The 25,493-nt window shown below is 43.0% G+C and overlaps 2 protein-coding genes across 2 annotated transcripts in view; one reads left to right on the plus strand and one right to left on the minus strand.

Moving 5' to 3' along the window:
• Nucleotides 1–23,687, plus strand: LOC124015998 (RAC-gamma serine/threonine-protein kinase-like). Its single transcript, XM_046331515.1, has 14 exons — nucleotides 1–276; nucleotides 4,055–4,427; nucleotides 5,883–6,008; nucleotides 8,125–8,236; nucleotides 8,613–8,760; nucleotides 8,907–9,038; nucleotides 9,623–9,688; nucleotides 10,002–10,070; nucleotides 10,439–10,561; nucleotides 10,793–10,921; nucleotides 17,270–17,484; nucleotides 18,199–18,286; nucleotides 18,644–18,746; nucleotides 21,837–23,687. Exons 2-14 carry the CDS (start codon nucleotides 4,382–4,384, stop codon nucleotides 21,920–21,922), a joined length of 1,443 nt encoding a protein of 480 aa, XP_046187471.1. The 5' UTR covers nucleotides 1–276; nucleotides 4,055–4,381; the 3' UTR covers nucleotides 21,923–23,687.
• LOC124015999 (tRNA pseudouridine synthase Pus10-like) overlaps nucleotides 23,672–25,493 on the minus strand; it is a 10,766-nt gene continuing 8,944 nt past the window's right edge. The window contains exon 19 of the mRNA XM_046331516.1: nucleotides 23,672–25,399. Within this exon, the coding sequence (XP_046187472.1) occupies nucleotides 25,361–25,399 (39 nt within the window). The 3' untranslated portion in view covers nucleotides 23,672–25,360. The remainder of the gene's footprint in view (nucleotides 25,400–25,493) is intronic.

The following is a 25,493-nucleotide window of genomic DNA, read 5'->3' on the forward strand; positions in this document are numbered from 1 at the left end:
TCTGGCTACATGTGACGTCACGAGATTTCCTTAGACCAAGCGGCAGCTGCTGAAGCTAGTCACAGAGCCGGGAGGACTGTCGCAGCAATTTCTGTCTACAAATGATTATTTTCGGATATTATAATTGGACGTAGCATCAGCAGCAATGGATACATCCCGGTTTTTCTTCCATTTTTATCACTGACTGACTGTTCTTTCCAAATATTTTGCTGCGTTGGGAAGCACGCAAGCGCTCGAAGGGGGGGTGTCCCTAGCTATCATTATTCGACTTGCCAGGTAAAATACGTCAAATGTAACGAAATACTCATTTTAAAAAGAAAATCAGAAAGGGTTTAAGAAGCGCTGGGGTTGTTGTTCAATGTTTTATTGGGCCTGTGGAAGCATTTTCAACGTAAAATGGATGGAAACAATCGTTAGCCTGTAGCGGGCTAGCTAGCATGAATGCACGTAATTTGCAAGTTTGGGATGTGATGCTGCTTGGATGCTGCAACGGGAGGGCTCGGGCATTCTCAAGCGTGAGCTACAATGATGGGCTGGTTACTGCCTTATGTTTATTGAAACAACGCCATGATATATATATATATATAACGCCAACAACCTAGGAAGAAATGTAGGGAGTCGTACAAAAAGGTAAAACGTCAAGAGTACACTGTCAGCTAGCTAATGTTTACTACGTTCGTTAGCCGCGTTCAGTGGCTAGTTAGCTCGATTTACAATTTATATCCCCCAATCACTTGACATTTTATCCATTTGCTGGGCACGTGAACATTGTTTAAAAATCATCCTTACCCAGTAATGACTTTGCCTGTTGTTATTATTGTATAATTAAGCGTGTAATGTTATATGGCAGGCGGATGTTATTATGTAAGCGCAAATGACACCACACGCCCTTGAAACAAAAGCTGTTGTTTCAATATTTGCTTATTTTTGTATGCGGTGCAAGGCCTAGCCATGTCTTGTACATTGATGGCAGAGACTCTTATTGCGGAAAAGGTTTGCACATGTGACCTGTAATGGCTTCTAAAATGGAAAGTCTGGTCATGTCAGCCATTGTTTTTGTTGTCATTGGATTTATTCCATTTATTTTCAATCCCAGTGCCAGGTCTTTCACATCAGTCGGCCGCTTTTGACAGGCGTCCAATCTCTGACAAAAAACACTATACTGCATGTAAGACAGTTTTCTCCTAGTACTGTAGTAGTGCTTCACTTTGAACAAAAATAAACTAATGGGTTGTCACATGCAGTTTGGCCTCTTTTGGCACCCTTGTATCACTGGTTACTAGAGATAAGGAAATGGTAATACATTTTTATCTCTCAACAAAGGACATGAATTTAACCACAGAAGCTGTTCCTGAACTTGAATATGATTGTGGACCCAGAATTAAATCCTTTTATTAAAAAGGTACACATCCTTTACGGCTACCTTGTGTCTATTCTGGTACCAATGGATTATTCTAAGTTGTCTATTAGGATATGCACAAACAACGTCAGAGACTGTGGCAAGGTCAGGGCTGCGTATTAGGACCACGCAAGACTTTGCCGCTTTTAATTGAGATGTTTTGATCTACTACACTGTTAGATAATGTGTGCCTTGAGAACTCTACACAAACTTTGTTTGATTGAGCAACATATGCACTTTGATGGGAATAAAAGAACCAAATAGCCTCGATCTAGCAGCAGCATACCATCCTGCATCCCACTACTGTCATAACTCTAATGCTAAGCAGGGTTGGTTCAAGTCGGTCTCTGGATGGGAGACCAGATGCTGCTGGAAGTGGTGTTGGAGGGCCAGTAAGGAGGAACACTTTCCCCTGGTCAAAAAAAAAAAATCCCATTCCCCCAGGTCAGTGATTGGGGACTGCCCTGTGTAAGGTGGTGTCTTTCGGATGGGATGTTAAACGGGTGTCCTGACTCTCTGTGGTCACTAAAGATCTCATAGCACTTATGTATGAGTAGGGGTCTTAACGCCAGTGTCTAAATTCCCAATCTGGCCCTCATACCATCATGGCCAGCTAATCATTCCCAGCTTCCAATTGGCTTATTCCTCTCCCCTATAACTATTCCCCAGGTTGTTGCTGTAAATTATAACGTGTTCTCAGTCCACGTACCTGGTTAAATTAAAGATATACAGTCAAAAGTTGACATACCCTTTGAAGTTTTTAAAAACTATTTTCTGATAGTGAAGACATCAAACCTACAAAGTAACGCCTATGGAATCATGTAGTAACCAAAACAAGTGTTAAACAAATCCAAAATATATTTTTTATTTGAGATTCTTCAAAGTAGCCACCCTTTGCCTTGATGACAGCTTTGCACACTTGACATTCTCTCAACCAGCTTCACCTAGAATGCTTTTTCAACATGCGGAGCACTTGTTGGCCTCTACCTTCACTCCAACTCATCCCAAACCATCTCAATTGGGTTGAGGTCAGGTGATTGTGGAGGCCAGGTCATCTAGTGCAGCACTCCATCACTCTCGTTCTTGGTCAAATAGCCTGTAGGTGTGTTTTGGGTCATTGTCCTGTTGAAAGATAACTGATTGTCCCACGAAGCACAAACCAGATGGGATGGCATATCACTGCAGAATGCTGTGGTAGCCATGCTGGTTAAGTGTTCTAAATAAATAATTGATAGTGTCACCAGCAAAGCACCCGCACACCACCTCCTCCATGCTTCACGGTGCGAACCACACACAGAGATCAACTGTCTCTGAGTCTCACAAAGACATACTGGTTGGAACCAAAAATCAAACATTTGGACTCATCAGACCAAAGGACAGATTTCCACCGGTCGAATGTCCATTGCTCATGTTTCTTGGCCCAAGTCCCTTCTTATTGATGTCCTTTAGTAGTGGCAATTTGACCATGAAGGCCTGATTCACACAGTCTCCTATGAACAGTTGATGTTGAGATGTGTTTTTTACTTGAACTCTGTGAAGCATTTATTTGGGCTCCAATTTCTGAGGCTGGTAACTCTAATGAACTAATGAACTCTGCAGCAAAGGTAACTCTGAGTCTTTCTTTCCTGTGGCGGTCCTCTTTAGAACCAGTTTCATAATCGCGCTTGATGGTTACTGCAACTGCACTTGAAGAAACTTTAAAAGTCTTTGAAATGTTCCAGATTTACTAACCTTCATGTCTTAAAGTAATGATGGACTGTCATTTATTTTTGCTTATTTAAGCTGTTCTTGCCATAATATGGACTTGGTATTTTAACTTATACCACCCCTACCTTGTCACAACACTGATTGGCTCAAACACATTAAGAAGAAAATACATTTAATAAATTCCACAAATTAACAAGGCACACCCGTTAATTGAAATGCATTCTAGGTGACTACCTCATGAAGCTGGTTGAGAGAATGCCAAGAGTGCAAAACTGTCATCAGTGCAAAGAGTGGCTATTTGAAGAACCTCAAATATAAAATATTTTTAGATTTGTTTAACACTTTATTGGTTACTAGATGATTCCATGTGTTATTTCATAGTTTTGATGTTTTCACTATTATTCTATAATGTAGAAAATATTAAAAATAAAGAAAAACCCTGGAATGAGTAGGCGTGTCCAAACTTTTGACTGGTACTGTATATAACTTGAATCCCAACCTGGCCAGTCTGATATCTCTAAAAGCATTGATCTTCAGTTACTTTCCACTGTGTATATTTAGTCACATCTAACTATATTGGCTATTGGCTACAATGATGACATCATTAGCACGGACCTCAGTCAATCACTCCAAATCCCAATTGGAGATCAATGGGAAAAGCATCCAGTATGTCAAAAGCATTATGTAGGCCTACTCTAGAAAATCTGGTCAATGGCGCTGTATAAGCAGTATTTGGCCCGCCAAAGAGCAGAGAGAGGGAGGAAAGGGGACAAATCTGCCGGTGGGAGGGGACGGGAAGCGCATTCTGGGTCTTAACAATGACCCCAGTTCTCACGTAGGTGTTTGTAAAGGAACGAGAGGGGGTGGGGATGTAGTGTGTGTATGTGTGTGTGGAGCAATCCATGGACCTTTCCCCCCCTCCTTTCTCTCTCCCCTGCTTCCTTCCAGGCTGAGTCACCGCTGGAGTGCCTTAAGAGAGAGAGCGAAGGAAGACGTGGAGAGAAAGGTAGTGTGAGAGAGAGAGACGGCTAGGGGAGTAAAGACAGAGAGTGAGAGGAAAACGAGTGGCGAGGAGGTAGCAGAAAGGAGAAGAGAGAGCCAAGGGAGTTGGGGAAAAAGATGGAGTAAGGGAGAGAGAGAGACAACACACAGAGACTGAGTGAGGAGAGTGGGCGTGTATCTGTGAGAAAGAGACAGCAAGGTCAGGACTGCTGAACTCCCCCCACCCACCCCCTTGGGTCTGAGCGCTGGGCTGACGGTCAAGGCGACGCCACTATGAGTGACCAAAACGTTGTCAAGGAAGGCTGGGTTCAGAAGAGAGGTGAGTCGATTTGATTGATTGATGATCGGTGATGTTTACTGTCTTGGAATTTGTTTAGTTTTTTCAGAGTTCACATCAAAAACAAACACCCCCCGGGTCCCCAAATACCTGTATATACATAAACATGGAACCAACAGGGAAGGGAATCAATGGAATATTGTATTATGATATCCAGGGGTTGGAACCAAAATTATTTTCTAATTGTTTTGTTCTGAACAGAACCATTATTTTTCCCGTTCTGACAACAAAATAAAGTTCTGAACCATTTCGAACCAAAAACGTACTCTTTATATCGTTCCTTTTTAAACCTCTGAAAACGTTTTATTTAAAAAAAAATTCATTCAGCATTAAATTACTTCACCAATCAGTGGGGATAGAGCAGGGCGCAAGATGCGACTGAAAATTTTCAGGCGAGAGAAGATGGAGGAGGCTTGGCTTGACGCGCTGGTCATCTTATGACATGCATTATCTGAATTAGGCCCACAGAACTATACCTACAGAGAAGCAGCTTCTATGAATTTCTGAGATTTTTGTGGGACCGTAAAAAAATGCCCGGAACATAAAATAACGTTATTAACTGGTTCCCATGAGTTTAATATAATGGTTCTGTTCCGGAACAGTTTAGATCACTTTTGTTTAATTTTGTTATTTTCCGGTTTTCGGATCTGTTTCCTGAACCGGTTCCAACCCCTGATTTATAGCTAGTATGCACAGCATGTGGTATGGATGATTTTAAGCTGTGTTGACTGGTTGAACACATGGAGTGTGTGTGGTTATTTATTTAGCCTCAGGCTGTGACACTGCCACAGACAAATTTGAGTTCTCGGAGGATGGCTTAACTCCCCAGTTCCTTCCTTTCAGAGCCCGGGAGCCACTGAATTGTTACAGGCACTTTTGTGCTGGGTACAAAATCCAGTTAGTCTTCTAAACACTGAATGGTAGCTAGTGGTTTAGAGTTAAACTAGTAGCAAACAATCAGTTTTATACTTGTATTAAATTGTCATTACATAGTCGTTTACTGCATTTTTTTGTACACACTGTCACTTGTGGTAAAAGAAAAGTTAAATAATACCATGTAGGCTATTAGCAAAATGGAGCTCCTCTACAACAAGGTCCGCATGGAGATCTTGCAAGCAAACAGAAGCATGGACCGTCATATTAAGTAATTATGTATTAACCTTCTTGAACCATGATGAATCATCCTGCCATGCTGTTAAATGAAAATGCACTTCCTTAAAGCTGTACATAGGGGTACATCCCAGATGACATCTCATTCCCTTTTATAATACACTACTTTTGTCAAGGGCCCATAGCCCTGGAACTATAATGAGAAGAGTGCCATTTAGGATGCAGTGAAGGTCTGACCACTGCTGCAGCCAGCCAGTCAGTCAGTAACTATAAAAACTGATAGGCTAAGTTTCCAGTATGAACCAATTCCTGCTGGACTTGTTGCAGGTGAGTACATAAAGAACTGGAGGCCGCGCTACTTCCTGCTGAAGACAGACGGATCCTTCATCGGCTACAAAGACAAACCCCAGGACGCAGACCTGGCCTATCCCCTCAATAACTTCTCTGTAGCAAGTAGGTTCTCCTCGCCATTATCAGTCCCCATTTTAAACCATTTGGGGGCGGTTTCTCAGACACAGATTAAGCCTAGTCCTGGACTAAAAAGCAAGCTCAATGGAGAATCTCAATTGAAAATGATTGAGTCCAGGACTAGGTTTAATCTGTCCCAGGAAACCGCTTCTTAGTGTGTTGGGTATAATGTATTACAATATACAGTGTCTTCGGACAGTATTCAGACCCCTTGACTTTTTCCACATTTTTATTCGAAAATTGATTAAATATTTTTTTAAATCCTCAGCAATCTACACACAATACCCCCGTAATGACAAAGTGAAAACAGGTTGTTAAAATCCTTTGGAAATGTATTAAAAATAACAAACAGATACCTTATTTACATAAGCATTCAGACCCTTCGCTATGAGACTCGAAGTTGAGCTCTGTTGCATCCTGTTTCCATTGATCATTCTTGAGATGTTTCTACAACTTGATTGGAGTCAACCTGTGGTAAATTAAATTGAATAGACATGATTTGGAAAGGCACACACCTGTCTATATAAGGTTCCACAGTTGACAGTGCATGTCAGAGCAAAAACCAAGCCATGGGGTCGAAGGAATTGTCCGTAGAGCCTCGAGACAGGATTGTGTGGAGGCACAGATCTGAGGACAGGTACCAAAACATTTCTGCAGCATTGAAGGTCCCCAAGAACAGAGGCCTCCATTATTCTTAACTGGAAGAAATTTTGAACCACCAAGACTTCCTAGAGCTTGCCGCCCTGCCAAACTGATCAATCGGGTAGAAGGGCCTGGGTCAGGGAGGTGACCAAGAACCAGATGGTCACTCTGACAGAGCTCTAGAGTTCCTCTGTGGAGTTGGGAGAACCTTCCAGAAGGACAACCATCTATGCAGCACTCCACCAATCAGGCCTTTATGATAGAGTGGCCAGACAGAAGCCACTCCTCAGTAAACAGCACATGACAGCCCACTTGGAGTTAGCCAAAGGGCACCTAAAGACTCAGACCATGAGAAACAAGATTCTCTGGTCTGATGAAACCAAGATCGAACTCTTTGGCCTGAATGCCAAGTGTCAAGCCTGGAGGAAACCTGGCACCATCCCTATGGTGAAACGTGGTGGCAGGATCATGCTGTGGGGATGTTTTTCAGCAGCAGGGACTGGGAGACTAGTCAGGATAGAAGGAAAGTGAATGGAGCAAAGTACAGAGAGATCCTTGATGAAATCCTACTCCAGAGCGCTCAGGACCTCAGACTGGGGTGAATGTTCAACTTGCAACAGGACAACGACCTTAAGCACACAGCCAAGACAACGCTGGAGTGGATTCTGGATAGGTCTCTGAATGTCCTTGAGTGGCCAGCCAGAGCCCGGACTTGGACCCTATCGAGCATCTCTGGATAGACCTGAAAATATCTCTGCAGCAACACTCCCCATCCAACCTGATAGAGCTTGAGAAGATCTGCAGAGAAGAATGGGAGAAACTTCCCAAATACAGGTGTGCCAAGCCTGTAGCGTCATACTCAAGAAGACTCGAGGCTGTAATCGTTGCCAAAGGTGCTTCAATCATGTAAATGTTATATTTCAGTTTTTTGTATTTTTAATAAATTAGCAAAAATGTCTTAACCTGTTTTTGCTTTGTCAATATAGGGTATTGCGTGTAGATTGAGGGGGGGGGCTGTTTAATCAAATTTAGATTAAGGCTGTAACAAATCAAAATATGGAAAAAGTAAAGCTGTCTGAAGACTTTCCTAAGGCATTGTGCTACAATTACCTTAATTTTAAAATATCATTAAAGGTTCCCATTTTAGGCAGTGTGCATTCCCAAGAGCCAATGTGTCTCTGTCAAACGTTCAGAGTTAAATTAGTGCTACTTGAGTATAGTACAACACTATGTTGCCACCGTTATCTCCTGAAACAGTAGTGAGTGCAAATGTTTATTCTGTGATGCTTTGTCAACCTCCATGGTATGAAGGATTTATTCAATCACTCGTTCATCACCCCACTCATTTTATTTTTACCTTCTTGCTCTCTCCCACCTCCTCTCTCTCTCCCTCTTTCGTCCCTCTCTTTCCTTCCCGACACACCCTCTATTTCTCCCCCCTCTTTCTCCCTCTCCTCAGAATGTCAGCTGATGAAGACAGAGCGGCCAAAGCCCAACACGTTCATCATCCGCTGTTTGCAGTGGACAACGGTTATTGAGAGGACATTCCACGTGGACACGCCCGATGAGAGGTGGGTCACCCTCTCTCTCACTCCCTCCTCTCTCTCTCTTCCTCTACTACAGCCTTGCCTCCTCATCTCTCGCCTTTAGGGAAAACGCTATTGAAAATTGAAGAAGAATACCTATACACTGTTTAGATGCTGCTAAAACATGTTATTCTAAGCATAAAACTTCCACAGCAGCAGTTGCATGTTTTGATGTAACTAGTTTTAGCAAACCACAGGAGCATCCAGACAGAATGGGGGTATGTCTCTAGATTTCTCCATGAAATTTATTTTGTACCCTGCACTTTTCGAAATGTGTGCTTTCCTCAGCATACATATACACGCACACATACACACGCAGTAAAGCAGTGTATTAAAGTGAGCTGCTGTTGGTTGGTTCCAGGGATGAGTGGGCCGAGGCCATCCAGATGGTGGCCGACTCCCTGGCCAAGCAGGAGGAGGAGGGGATCCTGTGCAGCCCCACGTCGCAGATCGAGAATGAGGTCAACGAGGAGGAGATGGACACCTCCACCAGCCAACACAAACGGAAGGTGAGCCGCTCTGGGGACTGAGCGCAGGTCATGCATTGGTAGATGGGCACATAAACACCAAGCAAGATTGTTTCTCTCATCTCAATGAAGGCTTCTACTCTTCTCGTTTCTTTTTTTCTCCTCTACTTTCCTCTTCTCTCTGACAGACAATGAATGACTTTGACTATCTGAAACTACTGGGAAAAGGCACTTTTGGGAAAGTCATTCTGGTGAAGGAGAAGGCGAGTGGAACTTATTATGCCATGAAGATCCTGAAGAAAGAAGTTATCATCGCCAAGGTACTGGCTGGTTTTAAAGCAGTTTCTCTCAACCTTTTTTAGTCTAGGGATCAAATCAACCAAATAAAATGTTATGTCACATGCGGCGAATACAACAGACCTTACAGTGAAATGCTTACTTACAAGCCCTTAACCAACAATGCAGTTTTAAGAAAAATAAGTGTTATGTAAAAAATAGATAAGTACATTTTTTAAAATAAAAGTAACAAATAATTCAAGAGCAGCAGTAAAATAACAGTAGCGAGGCTATATACAGGGGGTACTGGTAAAGAGTTAATGTTCTGGGGTACAGGTTAGTAGAGGTAATATGTACATCAGCAAACTAGAACTGTTTTTTCCTGCTTGGAAGTACATTTCAACTAAACTAACATGATAGAACTGACTAAATGAGTGTCTGGGACCATCCCACAGACCGGCGGTCGAAACACTGGTAGAAAGAACTGAGCCCTGTTGGAATGGATCCAGATATCACCATTTGGCGCCTTGTACCTTCTACATCCTAACATTCTGTCTTTCTCTCCCACTCTCTTTCCCTCTCTCTCTACCGCCGTTTCTGGATTTTCCTCTCTTTCCTTGTAACTCAGGATGAAGTTGCTCACACCCTCACAGAAAGCAGAGTGTTGAAAAACACCCGGCATCCATTCCTAACAGTGAGTACTGTTTAGCAAAGACTTGAATGCAAACTTTATACTGTAAGCCTGTATTATTCACTTGGAGGCCATGTCTCAAATGGCACCCATATGGCTCTGGTCAAAAGTAGTGCACTATATAGGGAATAGGTTGCCACTTGGGATGCATCCACAGACTCTGTCAAAAGCAAAGTCTGATTGAATAAACATTTAAGCTGATCTACTGTTGCACGTGTAATTAGATATGAATTCACAAGATAATTGAACGTCTGTTTGTGTGGATGTAAAGAAACAAAACAACAATGATGGTGCAACTCTTGTTATTTTTCTCTAGTCTCTGAAGTACTCCTTTCAGACCAAGGACCGGTTGTGCTTTGTCATGGAGTATGTGAACGGAGGAGAGGTAAGAGATGCCTGTGCTACCTGAGATACCTGGGGAAAGATTAGCCTTTTTTTAATTTTTTACAGACACTAGGTGTGTTGATGAGGATTCCCTGAGACAGGTGCACCTTCCTCTTCCACCATACAGAATTCTTTCCAGGAGCCGAAATAATTATTTCCAGGGACCGTCTCAGATTAGGAATGCTGATCTAGGATCAAGTCCCTCTCCTATTCATTCTGATTTTAAATGCAAAACTGATCTTAGATCAGCACTCCTACTCTGAGACAATTTGTGAATATGGGCCCATAACATGTTTTTTAGAGAGCTATTAGTGAATGGAACTATATCTTTTTATATGCAGATGTGTAAATACATATTTTTCCTCGCAGCTGTTTTTCCATTTGTCAAGAGAGCGAGTGTTTTCTGAGGACCGCACCCGATTCTACGGAGCTGAGATCGTCTCCGCTTTAGACTACCTTCACTCTGCCAAGATAGTGTACCGCGATCTGAAGGTACGTTCATTCATATAGCAATGACTGTCCAACAGTTTGGCTAATATCTGTCATAACACCATGTGTAGACTTCTCTTAGAAGCGAATCCTTACTTCCAATCCTAACTAAGTCCAATGGGAGACAAAGTGAAGATTTTGACTTAAAACGTGTAAAAAGAGCATTCTGTTGAGGATGGATATATTATAGGGAGTATATTCAAGATATAACATGATATTTATTCTCATTGGCAGCTGGAGAACTTGATGCTGGATAAAGACGGGCACGTCAAGATCACGGACTTCGGCCTCTGCAAAGAGGGCATCACCGACACGGCCACCATGAAGACCTTCTGCGGCACGCCAGAGTACCTGGCTCCAGAGGTCAGCGCTCACACTGATGTACACTACCCAGAATGCCATGTTGTGAGATCTATCCATGTTTTCTTATGGGAAGAAATATTCTAGATGTCTAATATACTAACCACATCAGTGTACTGAGTAAAGCAGAGCTCTACTGCCAAGAGACAAAAGCCCTTGCACGGAAAAGAGTCAGGTGTAGAGAAGAACGGTATGAATGCCGTATGCTCCCAAGGGGGCCAAGAGGATACAGTCAGGTCACATACTAATAAAATCTAATGTTATTGGTCACATACACATTTTACAAATGTTATTGCAGGTGCAGCGAAATGTTTGTTCCGAACTCCATCAGTGTGGTAATACCTAACAATACACAGAAATCCACAAAATAAAGAAGAAATATCAGAACGAGCAATGTCAGTCCAAAATATATATGTATATGGTGGTGTGTATAGACATTATGGACAATAAATGTGCAGTAGTTATATAGGATGAGCCTAGACTAGAATTAGAGGTCGACTGATTTTGATTTTTCAACGCCGATACTTTTTATTGGAGGCCAAAAAAAGCAGGTGCCGATTTGTATTTATTTATTTGTAATAATGACAATTACAACAATACTGAATGAACAATGAACACTTTTATTTTAACTTAATATAATACATAAATAAATACATTTAATCTCAAATAATGAAACATGTTCAATTTGGTTTAAATAATGCAAAAAACTGCGTTGGACAAGAAAGTAAAAGTGCAATATGTGCCATGTAAAAAAGCTAAAGTTTAAGTTACTAGCTCAAAACATATGCTAAAAGGAACCACCAGCTTTCATGGGTCTTTCATGTTCTCAGTTAAGAAGTTTTAGGTTGTACTGCAAAGAGCAGAGCTTGTCTGCATGGTCCCCTGTCAGTCTGCTCCTCCGCTTCTCATAAATTATCCCCACCTCACTGAACACTCTAGCTTGGGACTGAAGAAGGTGGGGGACAGAGAAACTTCTTTGCCAACGGAGCAAGTGATTGAAGTCTGTCCTCATTCTGCTTCCACCACTCAAAAGGCAAGCCGCTCTTTCTGTCAATGACAGGCGCTGTGAGTTAACACTCCAACTCAATTTCAAAACTTCATCCCTGCCCTCTTAGCTTTCCGAGGATTCTAGCGTAGAGGTTGTCCACCGGACTGGGTGGCTGATCTACCCAGATTCTGCCTTTTTGCGCCTGGATCTGGGTCATCCTCTTCACTTGTCCCATCTGCTGTGGCTCTTGGATTTGGTTTCCTTAGTAGGTCAGACTCCTCCTTCAGCCACTGTGCTGTCCCTGAGGTGAAGGCATAGCTCTTGTAACATGGATCCAGGACAGTTTCCAGCACCAGGGAACTTTAGGTTTGAGACCATGTCCCACTGTGCAGCAGACAAACTGCTGATGTGTCCGTATTCGCCTGCATACTCATTCAGTGCACGCCTCTGTTCAAACATCCTCTGCAACATGTGTAGTGTGGAGTTCCAGCGAGTTTGAACTGCTTGGATGATGCTGTGTTTGGGAAGGCCAAGCTCTTCCTGAATGGCCCTCAGCCTCTGTTTGGCTAGAACAGAGTGGTCGAAGTGAGTTGCACAGCTCTTCAACATGGCAATAATGTCTAGCATAGCTCTCTGACTGGATTGGCCATCATTGATTATAAGCTGTAGGGTGTGTGCTCTGTAGCTGAAGTCTGGAAGCTCTGCCAGTCTCATACCTTTCACCATGTTTGCCCCACTGTCCCTGAGGACCAGCACTACACGTTCTGTGTGGATTTCCCAGTATTCCAACATGGTCAAAAACATCTCTCTGGCGTAGTTTCCTATCTGTGATCCATTCATAGTCTTGACATTCAGCACAACCTGCTTTCTTGTCCAGACATTGTCAAAGAAATGTCCAGTAGGACGCATCAGGGACTCTGTAGTGCCTGACCAGCAGTCAGTTGTAAATGCCATGTGTGGAGCGTCCACTGGTGCCACCAGATTCTTCACTTTCATCACAACTCTTTCATGTGTTTTATCTAGCATTTCGGTGCAAAATCATTTATATTTTGATCCTGTACCGGGGTTCAGCAAGAGTAATCAGCTGCTGAAAACCAACGTCAGACACCACTGTGAATGGCTGGTTGTCAATGGCAATCATCTCAATAATTGCTTCATCCATCTTCCTGGCCCTTGGGTCTTTGTCCTGCCATTTTGATTTTTTATTAAAAAGATTTTAGCCTGCGATGTCTGTATTCTTCCTTGTGAAGAATTTGCGTTTGCTTTTTTTTTCATAATTTGCTTCCTTTTGGGCTTTTGGATGGGGGATTTTTAAGGTGATTCCACAGTTTGGTGGTATTTTTTGATTTAGCAGTTGCTGACCCCATGCTTACATCTTCATCACAAATAAGACACCTTGCTTTCCCTGGTGCCAATTCAATGTAATAGTCCCACAGTGGTGCTCTGCTTTTCTCTGCCATCTGTAAAATTAATATATTTGTGTACATACACACAGAGCTCTCTGAAGTGACAATGATACTGAAGAGTCTGCTTAGGAGACACAAATACTCTCAACTGTTTGAATAATAAAAATAGAGTTACCTGTGATGAATGTTGAAAACAAAAACTGTCATTTCTATATGCAGGAAATCCTATTTTAATAATGGGCATGGTAAGAATTGACTACCAAAGTGTGAGTCATAATCTCCATGACACCTTCCAGAAAAATCTGAAAAGCGGTTCCTTCATTCATTTATTTCACAGGACATTTTTTAGATTGGCTTCAAATAAGGTCTGTGTTTCGTGTAGGCTTATACCACCTTGCCAATTTGATAACTGTGTAGATATCCATAGGACAAGGTAACTCTGATCAATATTGGATAAATAAATTCAGTACAAAAAGAAGCGTCCTCTCACTGTCAACTGCGTTTATTTTCAGCAAATTTAACATGTATAAATATTTGTATGAATATAAGATTCAACAACTGAGACAAACTGAACATGGCGCCGGAAGAAATGGCAGCAGTTTTACGGCCGCCCAACCAATTGTGTTTTTTTCCACGTTGTTTGTAAATGATTTTGTACATAATGTGTGTGCAACCGATCTTATGGGAAAAAGGAGCTTCTGGATATCAGGACAGTGATCACTCACTTCGGATTAGACAAAGATTGTTTCTTCAACAAACAAGACGCACAAGACATTCTTCAAACACCCAACCAGGCCGGCATCCTCGCTATTTTCAAGAGGAAGCGACACAGGTGCATGGTCAGGACCCGGAAAAGGCGAGTGAGAAAGCTGCCATTACCGTCAATACTACTCGCCAAAGTGCAATCATTGGACAATAAACTAGACGAGTTACAATCACAAATATCCTACCAACGGGACATCAACTGTAATATCCTATGTTTCACGGAGACGTGGCTGAATGACATGGATATTCAGTTAGCGGGATACACGCTGCACTGGCAAGATCGTACAGCACACTCCGGTAAGTCGAGGGGGGCGGTCTGTGCATATTTATAAACAACAGCTGGTGCGCAAAATCTAAGGAAGTCTCTAGATGTTGCTTGCCTGAAGTAGAGTATATTGTGAGAAATTGCAGGCCACACTACTTGCCTAGAGAGTTTTCAGCTATACTTTTCGTGGCTGTTTATGTACCACCACAGACTGGTACTAAGACCGCACTCAGTCAGCTGTATAAGGAAATAAGCAAACAGGAAACCACTCACCTAGTGGCCGGAGACTTTAATGCAGGGAAACTTCAATCAGTTCTACCAAATTCCCATCAACATTTTAAATGTGCAACCAGAGGGAAACAAATTCTAGATCACCTGTACTCCACACACAGAGACGCGTACAAAGCTCTCCCTCGCCCTCCATTTGGTAAATCTGACCACAACTCTATCCTGATTCCTGCTTACAAGCAAAAATGAAAGCAGGAAGCACCAGTGACTCTGTCTATAAAAAAGTGGTCAGATAAAGCAGATGCTAAACTACAGGAGTGTTTTGATATCACAGACTGGAACATGTTCTGGGATTCTTCCGATGGCATTGAGGAGTACACCACATCAGTCACTGGCTTTATCAATAAGTGCATCGAGGACGTTGTCCCCACAGTGACTGTACGTACATACCCCAACTAGAAGCCATGGATTACAGGCAACATTTGCACTGAGCTAAAGGGTAGAGCTGCCGCTTTCAAGTTGCAGGACTCTAACCCGGAAGCTTAAAAGAAATCATGTTATGCCCTGTGATGAACCATAAAACAGGCAAAGCATCAATACAGGGCTAAGATTGAATCATACTACACCGGCTCCGACGCTCTTCGGATGTGGCAGGGCTTGCAAACTATTACAGACTTCAAAGGGATGCAAAGCCGCGAGCTGCCCAGTGACACGAGCCTACCAGATGAGCTAATTCACTTCTATGCTCGCTTCGAGGCAAGCAACACTGAGGCATGCATGAGCGCATCAGCTGTTCCAGATGACTGTCTGATCACGCTCTCCGTAGCCGAAGTGAGTAAGACCTTTAAACAGGTCAATATACACAAGGCTGAGGGGCCAGACGGATTACCAGGACTTGTGCTCCGGGCACGTGCTGACCAACTGGCAGGTGTCTTCACTGACATTTTCAACATGTCCCTGATTGAGTGTAATACCAACATGTTTCAAGCAGACCACCATTGTCCCTGTGCACAAGAACAGAAAGGCAACCTGCCTAAAGACTACAGACCCGTAGCACTCAGCACATGAAGTGCTTTGAAAGGTTGGTAATGGCTCACATCAACACCATTATCCCAGAAACCCTAGACCTACTCCAATTTGCATACCGCCAAAACAGATCCACAGATGATGCAATATCTATTGCACTCCACACTGCCCTTTCCCACGTGGACAAAACACTTATGTGAGAATGCTATTCATTGACTACAGCTCAGCATTCAACACCATAGTACCTTCAAAGCTCATCACTAAGCTAAGGATCCTGGGACTAAACACCTCCCTCTGCAACTGGATCCTGGACTTCCTGACGGGCCGCCCCCCTTTCAAGTTGAGCCGCAAGTTATTATAGGAATTATGAGGCATCGACTATTTCTCTCTCTACCATTTGTATTCCATATACCTTTGACTATTGGATGTTCTTATAGGCACTTTAGTATTGCCAGCCTAATCTCGGGAGTTGATAGGCTTGAAGTGCTTCAAGCATTGCGAATGTAACAGTATAGCTTCCGTTTCTCTCCTCGCCCCTACCTGGGCTTGAACCAGGGACCTTCTGCACACATAAACAACTGACACCCAAGAAGCATTGTTACCCATCACGCCACAAAAGCCACGGCCCATGCAGAGCAAGGGGAACCACTACTTCAAGGTCTCAGAGCGAGTGACGTCACCGATTGAAACACTATTAGCGCGCACCACCGCTAACTAGCTAGCCATTTCACATCGGTTACACGAAGAGCTGCTGGCAAACACAGGAAAGTGCTGTTAGATTGAATGCTTAGGAGCCTGCTGCTGCCTACCACCGCTCAGTCAGCATGCTTCATCAAATCTTAGACTTAATTATAATATAATAAACACACAGAAATACGAGCCTAATGTCATTAATACGGTCAAATCTGGAAACTTTAATTTCGAAAACAAGATGTTTTTCTTTCAGTGAATTACGGAACCGTTACATATTTTATCGAACGGGTGGCAACCCTAAGTCTAAATATTGCTGTTACATTGCACAACCTTCAGTGTTATGTCATAATTCCGTAAAATTCTGGCAAATTAGTTCGCAATGAACCAGGCGGTCCAAACTGTTGCATATACCCTGACTCTACGTGCAATGAATGCAAGAGAAGTGACACAATTTCCATAGTTAATATTGCTTGTTAACATGAATGTCTTTTAACTAAATATGCAGGTTTAAAAAAATATACTTCTGTGTATTGATTTTAAATAAGGCATTGATGTTTATGGTTAGGTACATTTGTGCAAAGGTTGTGCTTTTGTTAAATCATCACCCGTTTGGAGAAGTAGGCTGTGATTCGATGACAAATTACCGCATTGATACCGCATTGATTATATGCAACGCTGGACAACCTTGTTAACCTAGTAATATCATTAACCATGTGTAGTTAACTAGTGAATATGTGAAGATTGATTGTTTTTTATAAGATAAGTTTAATGCTAGCTAGCAACTTAACTTTGCTCCTTGCTGCACTTGCGTAACAGGTGGTCAGCCTGCCACGCAGTTTCCTCGTGGAATGCAATGTAATCAGCATGTATTTTTTTTATTACTTGAAATCGTCCCGAATTAATCGGTAAAAATTGAATGCATTATATACATATGAAGTGGGTAAAACATACTGTATTATGTCATGATGTCCCTATGCTAGGTGCTGGAGGACAATGACTACGGCCGGGCGGTGGACTGGTGGGGTCTGGGCGTGGTCATGTATGAGATGATGTGCGGTCGGCTGCCCTTCTACAACCAGGACCACGAGAAGCTGTTTGAGCTGATCCTCATGGAGGAGATCAAGTTTCCACGCACGCTCTCCTCCGACTCCAAGTCCCTGCTCTCCGGCCTGCTCATCAAGGACCCCAACAAACGGTACAGAGAGATAGAAACAGACGCTCGGGCACACACACAGACAGACATGCATGTATTGAAGCAAGAGAGATGTATACACAGAGGCACAGGTATGCAGACAGACGAACGAACACACACACACACACACACACACACACACACACACACACACACACACACACACACACACACACACACACACACACACACACACACACACACACACACACACACACACACACACACACACACACACACACACACACACACACACACACACACACACACACCAAGGCTCCAGTGGGGGATTATACGAAGCTGGGTCAGTGATCAGCCAACAAACAAACAGCCAAATAGTTTTGACACAACACATTTCCTTCTTCGTAACAGATCAACTTGAAGTGGATTATTGACTCATGCTAATCAGCTAACCAGCCCTCAACTGTAACTTCCCATCATTTAGTCTTTTTTGTATAGGAGTTACTGGCTCACTCATTGATCCTGCTTTATGAAATACTAGCTCATCACAATTTTGCATTTGTTTATTGTTCTGCTACAAAGCCGTTTTGTCACTAAAAGCTTGAGGCAGGTAGGTTAGTGGTAAACCCAAGGGAGAACATTCTTTCATTCACCCCTTGATGTTATTCCAGGATTTGCACCTAGCTCATGTTGTCTTGTTTCTTGACAGGTTTTCTAGAAAGTGTTCACATTTGTACTTTTCTTTATTTACGACAGACTCGGTGGCGGTCCAGACGATGCGAAGGAGATAATGCGCCACAGTTTCTTTGTGGCTATAGACTGGCAAGACGTCTACGACAAAAAGGTGAGTCTCCTCTTCTACACCTGATCACTTAGGATTTCATTAAAACAGTTCTCTGCCCTCCCACCGGAATATTCCACGCAGGTGAAAATGACTGCCATTTTCCCAGTCAAATATGCTAATATTGACGTCACACACAAGCCACGGACATCAGTGTGTAACATGTCACTGGTCCTGTGTGGCTCAGTTGATAAAGCATGATGTCAAGATCTTGGGTTTGACTCCTCATGCCACCGATTTGTGGATACAAAAATGTATCCACAAACTACTGTAAGTGGCTTTGGATAAAAGCGTCTGCTAAATGGCATATAAATTATATATTTACATGTGACAACGGTGTCCCCTCTCTCTCCCCTACAGTTGGTCCCCCCCTTCATGCCACAGGTCTCGTCAGAGACAGACACCCGGTATTTCGATGAGGAGTTCACGGCACAGACGATCACCATCACTCCCCCGGAGAAATGTAAGTATCCATCGGATCCCTCTGCACGGTTCGGCCCACTTCTTTGGAATAGGTGTTTCCTGCCATAGACTCTGCCATAGGATGATTAGTCTGTTGAATTGTTGGGGGTGTTGTGCTGTGGTACTGGCTTTTATTTAGTGATTATTCTAAGGTAACACTGTTACTCAAGTGACCTTAAGTTTATTTATTTTTTATTTCACATTTATTTAACCAGGTAGGCTAGTCTCATTTACAACTGCGACCTGGCCATGATAAAGTAAAGCAGTTTGACACATACAACAACAGAGTTACACATGGAATAAACAAACATAGTCAATAATACAGTATAAAAAAGTATATATACAGTGTGTGCAAATGAGATAAGGGCGGTAAAGGCAATATATAGGCCATGGTGGCGAAGTAATTGCAATATAGCAATTAAACACTGGAATGGTAGATGTGCAGAAGATGAATGTGCAAGTAGAGATACTGGGGTGCAAAGAAGCAAGATAAATGAATAAATACAGTATGGGGATGAGGTAGTTGGATAGGCTATTTACAGATGGGCTATGTGCAGTGATCTGTGAGCTGCTCTGACAGCTTGTGCTTAAAGCTAGTGAGGGAGATATGAGTCTCCAGCTTCAGTGATTTTTGCAGTTCGTTCCAGTCATTGGTAGCTGAGAACTGGAAGGAAAGGCAGCCAAAGGAAGAATTGGCTTTGGGGGTGACCAGTGAAATATACCTGCTGGAGCGCGTGCTGTGGGTGGGTGCTGCTATGGTGACCAGTGAGCTGAGATAAGGTGGGGCTTTACCTAGCAGAGACTTGTTAATGACCTGGATCCAGTGAGTTTGGCGACGAATATGAAGCGAGGGCCAGCTATCGAGAGCATACAGGTCGCAGTGGTGGGCAGTATATGGGGCTTTGGTGACAAAACGGATGCCACTGTGATAGACTGCATCCAATTTGCTGAGTAGAGTGTTGGAGGATATTTTGGAAATGACATCGCCGAAGTCGAGGATCGGTAGGATGGTCAGTTTAACAAGGGTATGTTTGGCAGCATGAGTGAAGGATGCTTTGTTGCGAAATAGGAAGCTGATTCTAGATTTAATTTTGGATTGGAGATGTTTAATGTGAGTCTGGAAGGAGAGTTTACAGTCTAACCAGACACCTAGGTATTTGTAGTTGTCCACATATTCTAAGTCAGAACCGTCCAGAGTAGTGATGCTGGACAGGCGGGAGGGTGCGGGCAGCGATCGGTTGAAGAGCATGCGTTTAGTTTTACTTGCATTTAAGAGCAGTTGGAGGCCATGGAAGGAGAGTTGTATGGCATTGAAGCTTTTCTAGAGGTTAACACAGTGTCCAAAGAAGGGCCAGAGGTATACAGAATGGTGTCGTCTGCGTAGAGGTGGATCAGAGAATCACCAGCAGCAAGAGCGACATCATTGATGTATACAGAGAAGAGAGTCGGCCTGAGAATCTAACCCTGTGACACCGCCATAGAGACTGGCAGTGGTCCGGACAACAGGCCCTCCGATTTGACACACTGAACTCTGTCTGAGAAGTAGTTGGTGAACCAGGTCGAGGCAGTCATTTGAGAAACCAAGGCTGTTGAGTCTGCCAATAAGAATTTGGTGATTGACAGAATCGAAAGCCTTGGCCAGGTCGATGAATACGGCTGCATAGTATTGTCTCTTATTGATGGCAGTTATATCGTTTAGGACCTTGAGCGTGGCTGAGGTGCACCCATGACCAGCTCTGAAACCAGATTGCATAGCGGAGGTACAGTGGGATTCGAAATGGTCTGTAATCTGTTTGTTAACTTGCCTTTCAAAGACCTTAGATAGGCAGGGTAGGATAGATATAGGTCTGTGGCAGCTTTCCAATCTTTGGGAATCTCAGACGATACGAAAGAGAGGTTGAACAGGCTAGTAAAAGGGGTTGCAATAATTTTGGCAGATCATTTTAGAAAGATGGGGTCCAGATTGTATTGCCTGGCTGATTTGTAGGGGTACAAATTTTGCAGCTCTTTCAGAACATCAGCTATCTGGGTTTGGGTGAAGGAGAAATGGGGGAGGCATGGGCGAGTTGCTGTGGGGGGTGCAGGGCTGTTGACTGGGGTAGGGGTAGCCAGGTGGAAAGCATGGCCAGCCGTAGAAAAATGCTTATTGAAATTCTCAATAATAGAAGATTTATTGGTGGTTACAGTGTTTCCTAGCCTCAGTGCAGTGGGCATCTGGAAGGAGGTGCTCTTATTCTCCATGGACTTTACAGTGTCCCAGGACTTTTGGGAGTTTGTGCTACAGGATATAAATTTCCTAAATTTCCTCACTGCCTGTGTATATTGGTTCCTAACTTCCCTGAAAAGTTGGCATGTCATGGGGGCTATTCGATGCTAATGCAGTACGCCACAGAATGTTTTTGTGCTGGTCAAGGGCAGTCAGGTCTGGAGAGAACCAGGGCTATATCTGTTCCTGGTTCAACATTTTGTGAATGGAGCATGCTTATTTAAGATGGTGAGGAAGGCACTTTTAAAGAATAACCAGGCATCTTCTACTGACGGGATGAGGTCAATATCCTTCCAGGATACCCGGGCCAAGTCGATTAGAATGGCCTGCTCGCTGAAGTGTTTTAGGGAGCGTTTGACAGTGATGAGGGGTGGTCATTTGACCGCAGACCCATTACGGATGCAGGCAATGAGGCAGTGATTGCTGAGATCTTGGTTGAAAACAGCAGAGGTGTATTTTGAGGGTAGGTTGGTTAGGATGATATCTATGAGGGTGCCTGTGTTTACAGATTTGGGGTTGTACCTGGTGGGTTCTTTGATCATTTGTGTGAGATTGAGGGCATCAAGCTTAGATTGTAGGATGTCCGGGGTGTTAAGCATGTCCCAGTTTAGGTTACCTAGCAGCACGAGCTCTAAAGATAGATGGGGGGCAATCAATTCACATATGGTGTCCAGGGCACAGCTGGGGGCAGACGGTGGTCTATAGCAAGCGGCAACGATGAGAGACTTAAGTAATGACAGTTAACTCATGCAGGTTATAGTTTGTTATTGAGCCCAGACCTACCTTTTCACTCTCCTCTCTCGCTGTCTCTGTCTCTTTCTACAGACGATGAAGACGGGATGGGTGAGGGTGACAGCGAACGGAGGCCTCATTTCCCACAATTCTCGTATTCGGCCAGCGGACGAGAGTGAAGGTCATTGCCAGCCAGTATTGCCCCCCCCGCGTCCGTTTCGAGGAAAACACGTAGCCATTTTAGGAAAAGTCTCCCCTCTTTTCTCCTTCTCTGTATTCGAGTGCAGACTGGGAGAAGTTGTCTTTTTAGGGACTGTAAAAGGGGTTTTGCACAGTGGGATAGACTCAAGCTGGTCTCTCCACACAAAAAAAAGTATCTTACATTTTCAACGCTATATACTGCAGAAGGCAATGTTTTTGTTATTTATTTTTATCCGTCAATATTGGGTTGTCGACCTGTTACGTTCTTTGTCTTTTTTAAATTTTAGTTTGAACTTTTTTGCACTTGGTTTGGAAGAGCCGTTCTAGGGAACAAAACCAAAAATGTTGCCTTATGTGTGCAGATGTTTCGTATCATACAGACAGGGTTTAGGTCGGGGGGGCTCGTGGTTCATTCAAACAATTATTTTTCTCATATACAATGCCATGGCGGTGCACATTCTCCAATCCCATGGCAACGAGAGTCACTATCTGCTAAAAACAACAAAAAAGACAGAACTGACCGTTTCTTTCATTCCAATTTCATTGTCAGTGTTATTACTTTTCATTCTTTTTTACCTTTTCATTTTCTGCCAGAGATTTCTACTTGGTTATTGTTTGACAGAAACACTAAACTGCCAGATACTGCACGGTTCACTCAGGCAACACAGAGCACAACCGCATTCAACTCAGCTACCAGTTTAGCTTTACACACCCATCAGGGAAAAGCTATTATGAATATATATACAAGCCTTTTTTGCGTCTTTTTTCCACAGTCATTTGATTAATAACTTATTTTCATAGCTATAGAAAAAATAGTGGTATAGATGTTTACACAAGGAATGTGGCTCACACACACACACTCTAACATCAGAGCCAGCTCTGAGCTCTGCTGATATGGCTTGTGACAGACTATGAAATCTGTATCTGTAAAAAAAGTAGAATCTTCCCAAAGCGACAAGGTGGGCGGAAGGCATCACTAACCATGTCGGGTCACAGATCACGTGTAACTGAGCCATGAATATACTTGTGTATGATGATATGATGAGGACTGTGAGAATGGAGAGAGAAAAGGAAAGCAGTTCCCCCACGTTTTTTGATGTAAATATGCAATGCCTTTTTTTGTTCTTAGTGGCATCTTGGCCAGACATGAACTTTTGTGTGTGACTGTACTTCAAGCTTGCAGAGGAGAATCAAGACCGGAGGAAAAGGAAGACTGAGAATGACGTTTTGGGTTAAAACAATGTAAACTACAACGTTGAAGAATGACTGGACACTCCCATTTTGTGACTGGTGTCAGCGTCGCCTCGACCTGTCTTTCCAGAAGAGGTTTCCATGGAGACGAGACCCTTTTTCGCTTTTGGTCAAATTAATTGACACCCACTGTAATGTTTTCTTTTACCCGTTCAATTGGGACCATGGTCAATTCTGCAGTGATATGTGGTTACATCAGGTCGTTATCATTCCCTTCCTTTTTTGTACCATAGTACTAGATTTATTTATGTTTGTGTCATTCTAGGCAGTGTTACCCAGTTTTGTTCAGAGTCAAAGAGGAACCTCTCTTTAAGCCGCTGAAGGATGATATTGTTGGATGCATTACTAAAGTCTGTTTTTTATCCAATTGTTTTTTGGATTGTTTGCTTGTTTGTTTTCTTACCAAAACATTAGGGCAAGAAACCAATAGTGAACTTGCAATGCCGTGGTAGTATTTATTTTGAATTAAATTAAAGGATACATTTCAGGGTTTTTCATGGCGTAAGTCAGTGTTTTATTTTAATCCCCCGTCTGATATTTCAATGAGTGTGTACCCTTTGGAAAGCATTACCCTAAACAATATTCAGCAAGGGTCTCATCCAGGGTCATGTTCATTAGGAACCAAATAAAACCGGGAGGAAGAAACTACTGGCGCATTCCCACTGGTATGTTTTTGGGTAAAACACTGAGGTAAATCTATTTTTCCATCTACGTGGGCCGGCACCCGTGTCTCACTGGGCCATTGCTCCGACGGACATGCTCTGGCTTGGAGCCAAGGCACTGGGTCCTTTTTAGCTTGAATTTACAAAGATGGTTAACTCTGAACTTTTACACCTCAAAAAGCAACAGTCTTGAATGATGCAGAGGTTTTGATTCTGCTTGCCACAAGTCTTTAGTGTCACACACCTGATGGACAGAACACTAGAGCTTACATTAAAGGGACACATCAGGATTTTGGCAATGAGGCCCTTTATCTACTTTCCCAGAGTCACATAAACTTGTGGATACAATTGTCTCTGTGTCCAATATGAAGGAAGCTAGAGGTAGTTTCACGAGAAAATGCTAACTAGCGTTAGTGCAATGACAAGGTCTGTGGGTATCTGCTACCCATAGACCTCCAGTCATTGCGCTAACGCTAGTTAGTAATTGCAGTATCAATGGTTAGCAACTCCCTTCAAACTACACGCAGCGACATAAAATGGTAGGCATGAGTTCCTGTGACTCCGGGGAAGTAGATTGCCTCACGTTTCCCTTTAACATAAAACATCGGTGTTGGGGTAAGTCAAAATGGCAAAGAACCATACCTGGACTTATGAAATAAATTTTTTGGTTTTCTGTTCCAATTTTTTTTCTCCATTGTGTGCACAACTGAACATGTCCCAGGCCTTTATATGGATGGGATTTACAATGAGGGAACATGATACTGATGGGAGACATCATGGTCCTTCATCATGGTCCTTCTGTAGCTCAGTTGGTAGAGCATGGCGCTTGTAACGCCAGGGTAGTGGGTTCGATCCCCGGGACCACCTATACGTAGAATGTATGCACACATGACTGTAAGTCGCTTTGGATAAAAGCGTCTGCTAAATGGCATATATTATTATATTACATCACATTAAAATATTTTCATTCATACAAAAAAAAAAGTATAGCATTGCTCTCCTTTTGCCTATGGGACAATCCACAGGTAAACAATTTATTTTAAGGCTGAACATAAACCTCTGTAAATCAATTGAGGGAAAAACACAAAATACTGACCATATACTACCCTTATGCTCTATAGAAGGGCTGTTCAATGTCTGTCCTGGAGGGCCGAAACACTTCTGGTTTTCATCCTCTCCTAATAGGAGACTAATTCAGACTTGGGACACCAGGTGAGTGCAATTAACTTGGATTTTAGTTCTTTCCGTCAGCAGTGCCATTCACACCCAGTCCCTGCTACGGCTCTCAAAGACATGTATATCTAAGATCAGTTCAAGAGCTCAGCGCATGTGCTGTACAGATTCAGTCATTTCAACATAATCTATTGAAAGAAAAACAAATATATTGACACTATCCATATCATCTAGAGATCAGTGGAACGGAGCCCAATAGGTGACAGTATGGCCCATCAGAAAGAACTAGGGCTCCTTTTGGCATCCTCAACAGCATCAGTGAGACGAGGCTCACTCGGGGATGGAAGGTGGCCAGTCCACATCTACAGACTGAGGAACGCACAGAGAGAGAAATTCTAAACTCATCAGAATACTTTTGATTCACCTGCATGTTCAATCATAGTCCAGCAATGTTCTATATTTG

The sequence above is a fragment of the Oncorhynchus gorbuscha genome, linkage group LG26 (assembly GCF_021184085.1).
Source record: "Oncorhynchus gorbuscha isolate QuinsamMale2020 ecotype Even-year linkage group LG26, OgorEven_v1.0, whole genome shotgun sequence".
NCBI lineage: Eukaryota > Metazoa > Chordata > Actinopteri > Salmoniformes > Salmonidae > Oncorhynchus > Oncorhynchus gorbuscha.

Excerpts from the sequence above, each read along its gene's own strand:
- LOC124015998 (XM_046331515.1), top strand. The coding sequence starts at position 4,382 with ATGAGTGACCAAAACGTTGTCAAGGAAGGCTGGGTTCAGAAGAGAG. Across the intron at positions 18,287-18,643 it reads AAGACGTCTACGACAAAAAG|TTGGTCCCCCCCTTCATGCC; the intron begins GTGAGTCTCCTC and ends TCTCCCCTACAG. Across the intron at positions 18,747-21,836 it reads CATCACTCCCCCGGAGAAAT|ACGATGAAGACGGGATGGGT; the intron begins GTAAGTATCCAT and ends CTCTTTCTACAG.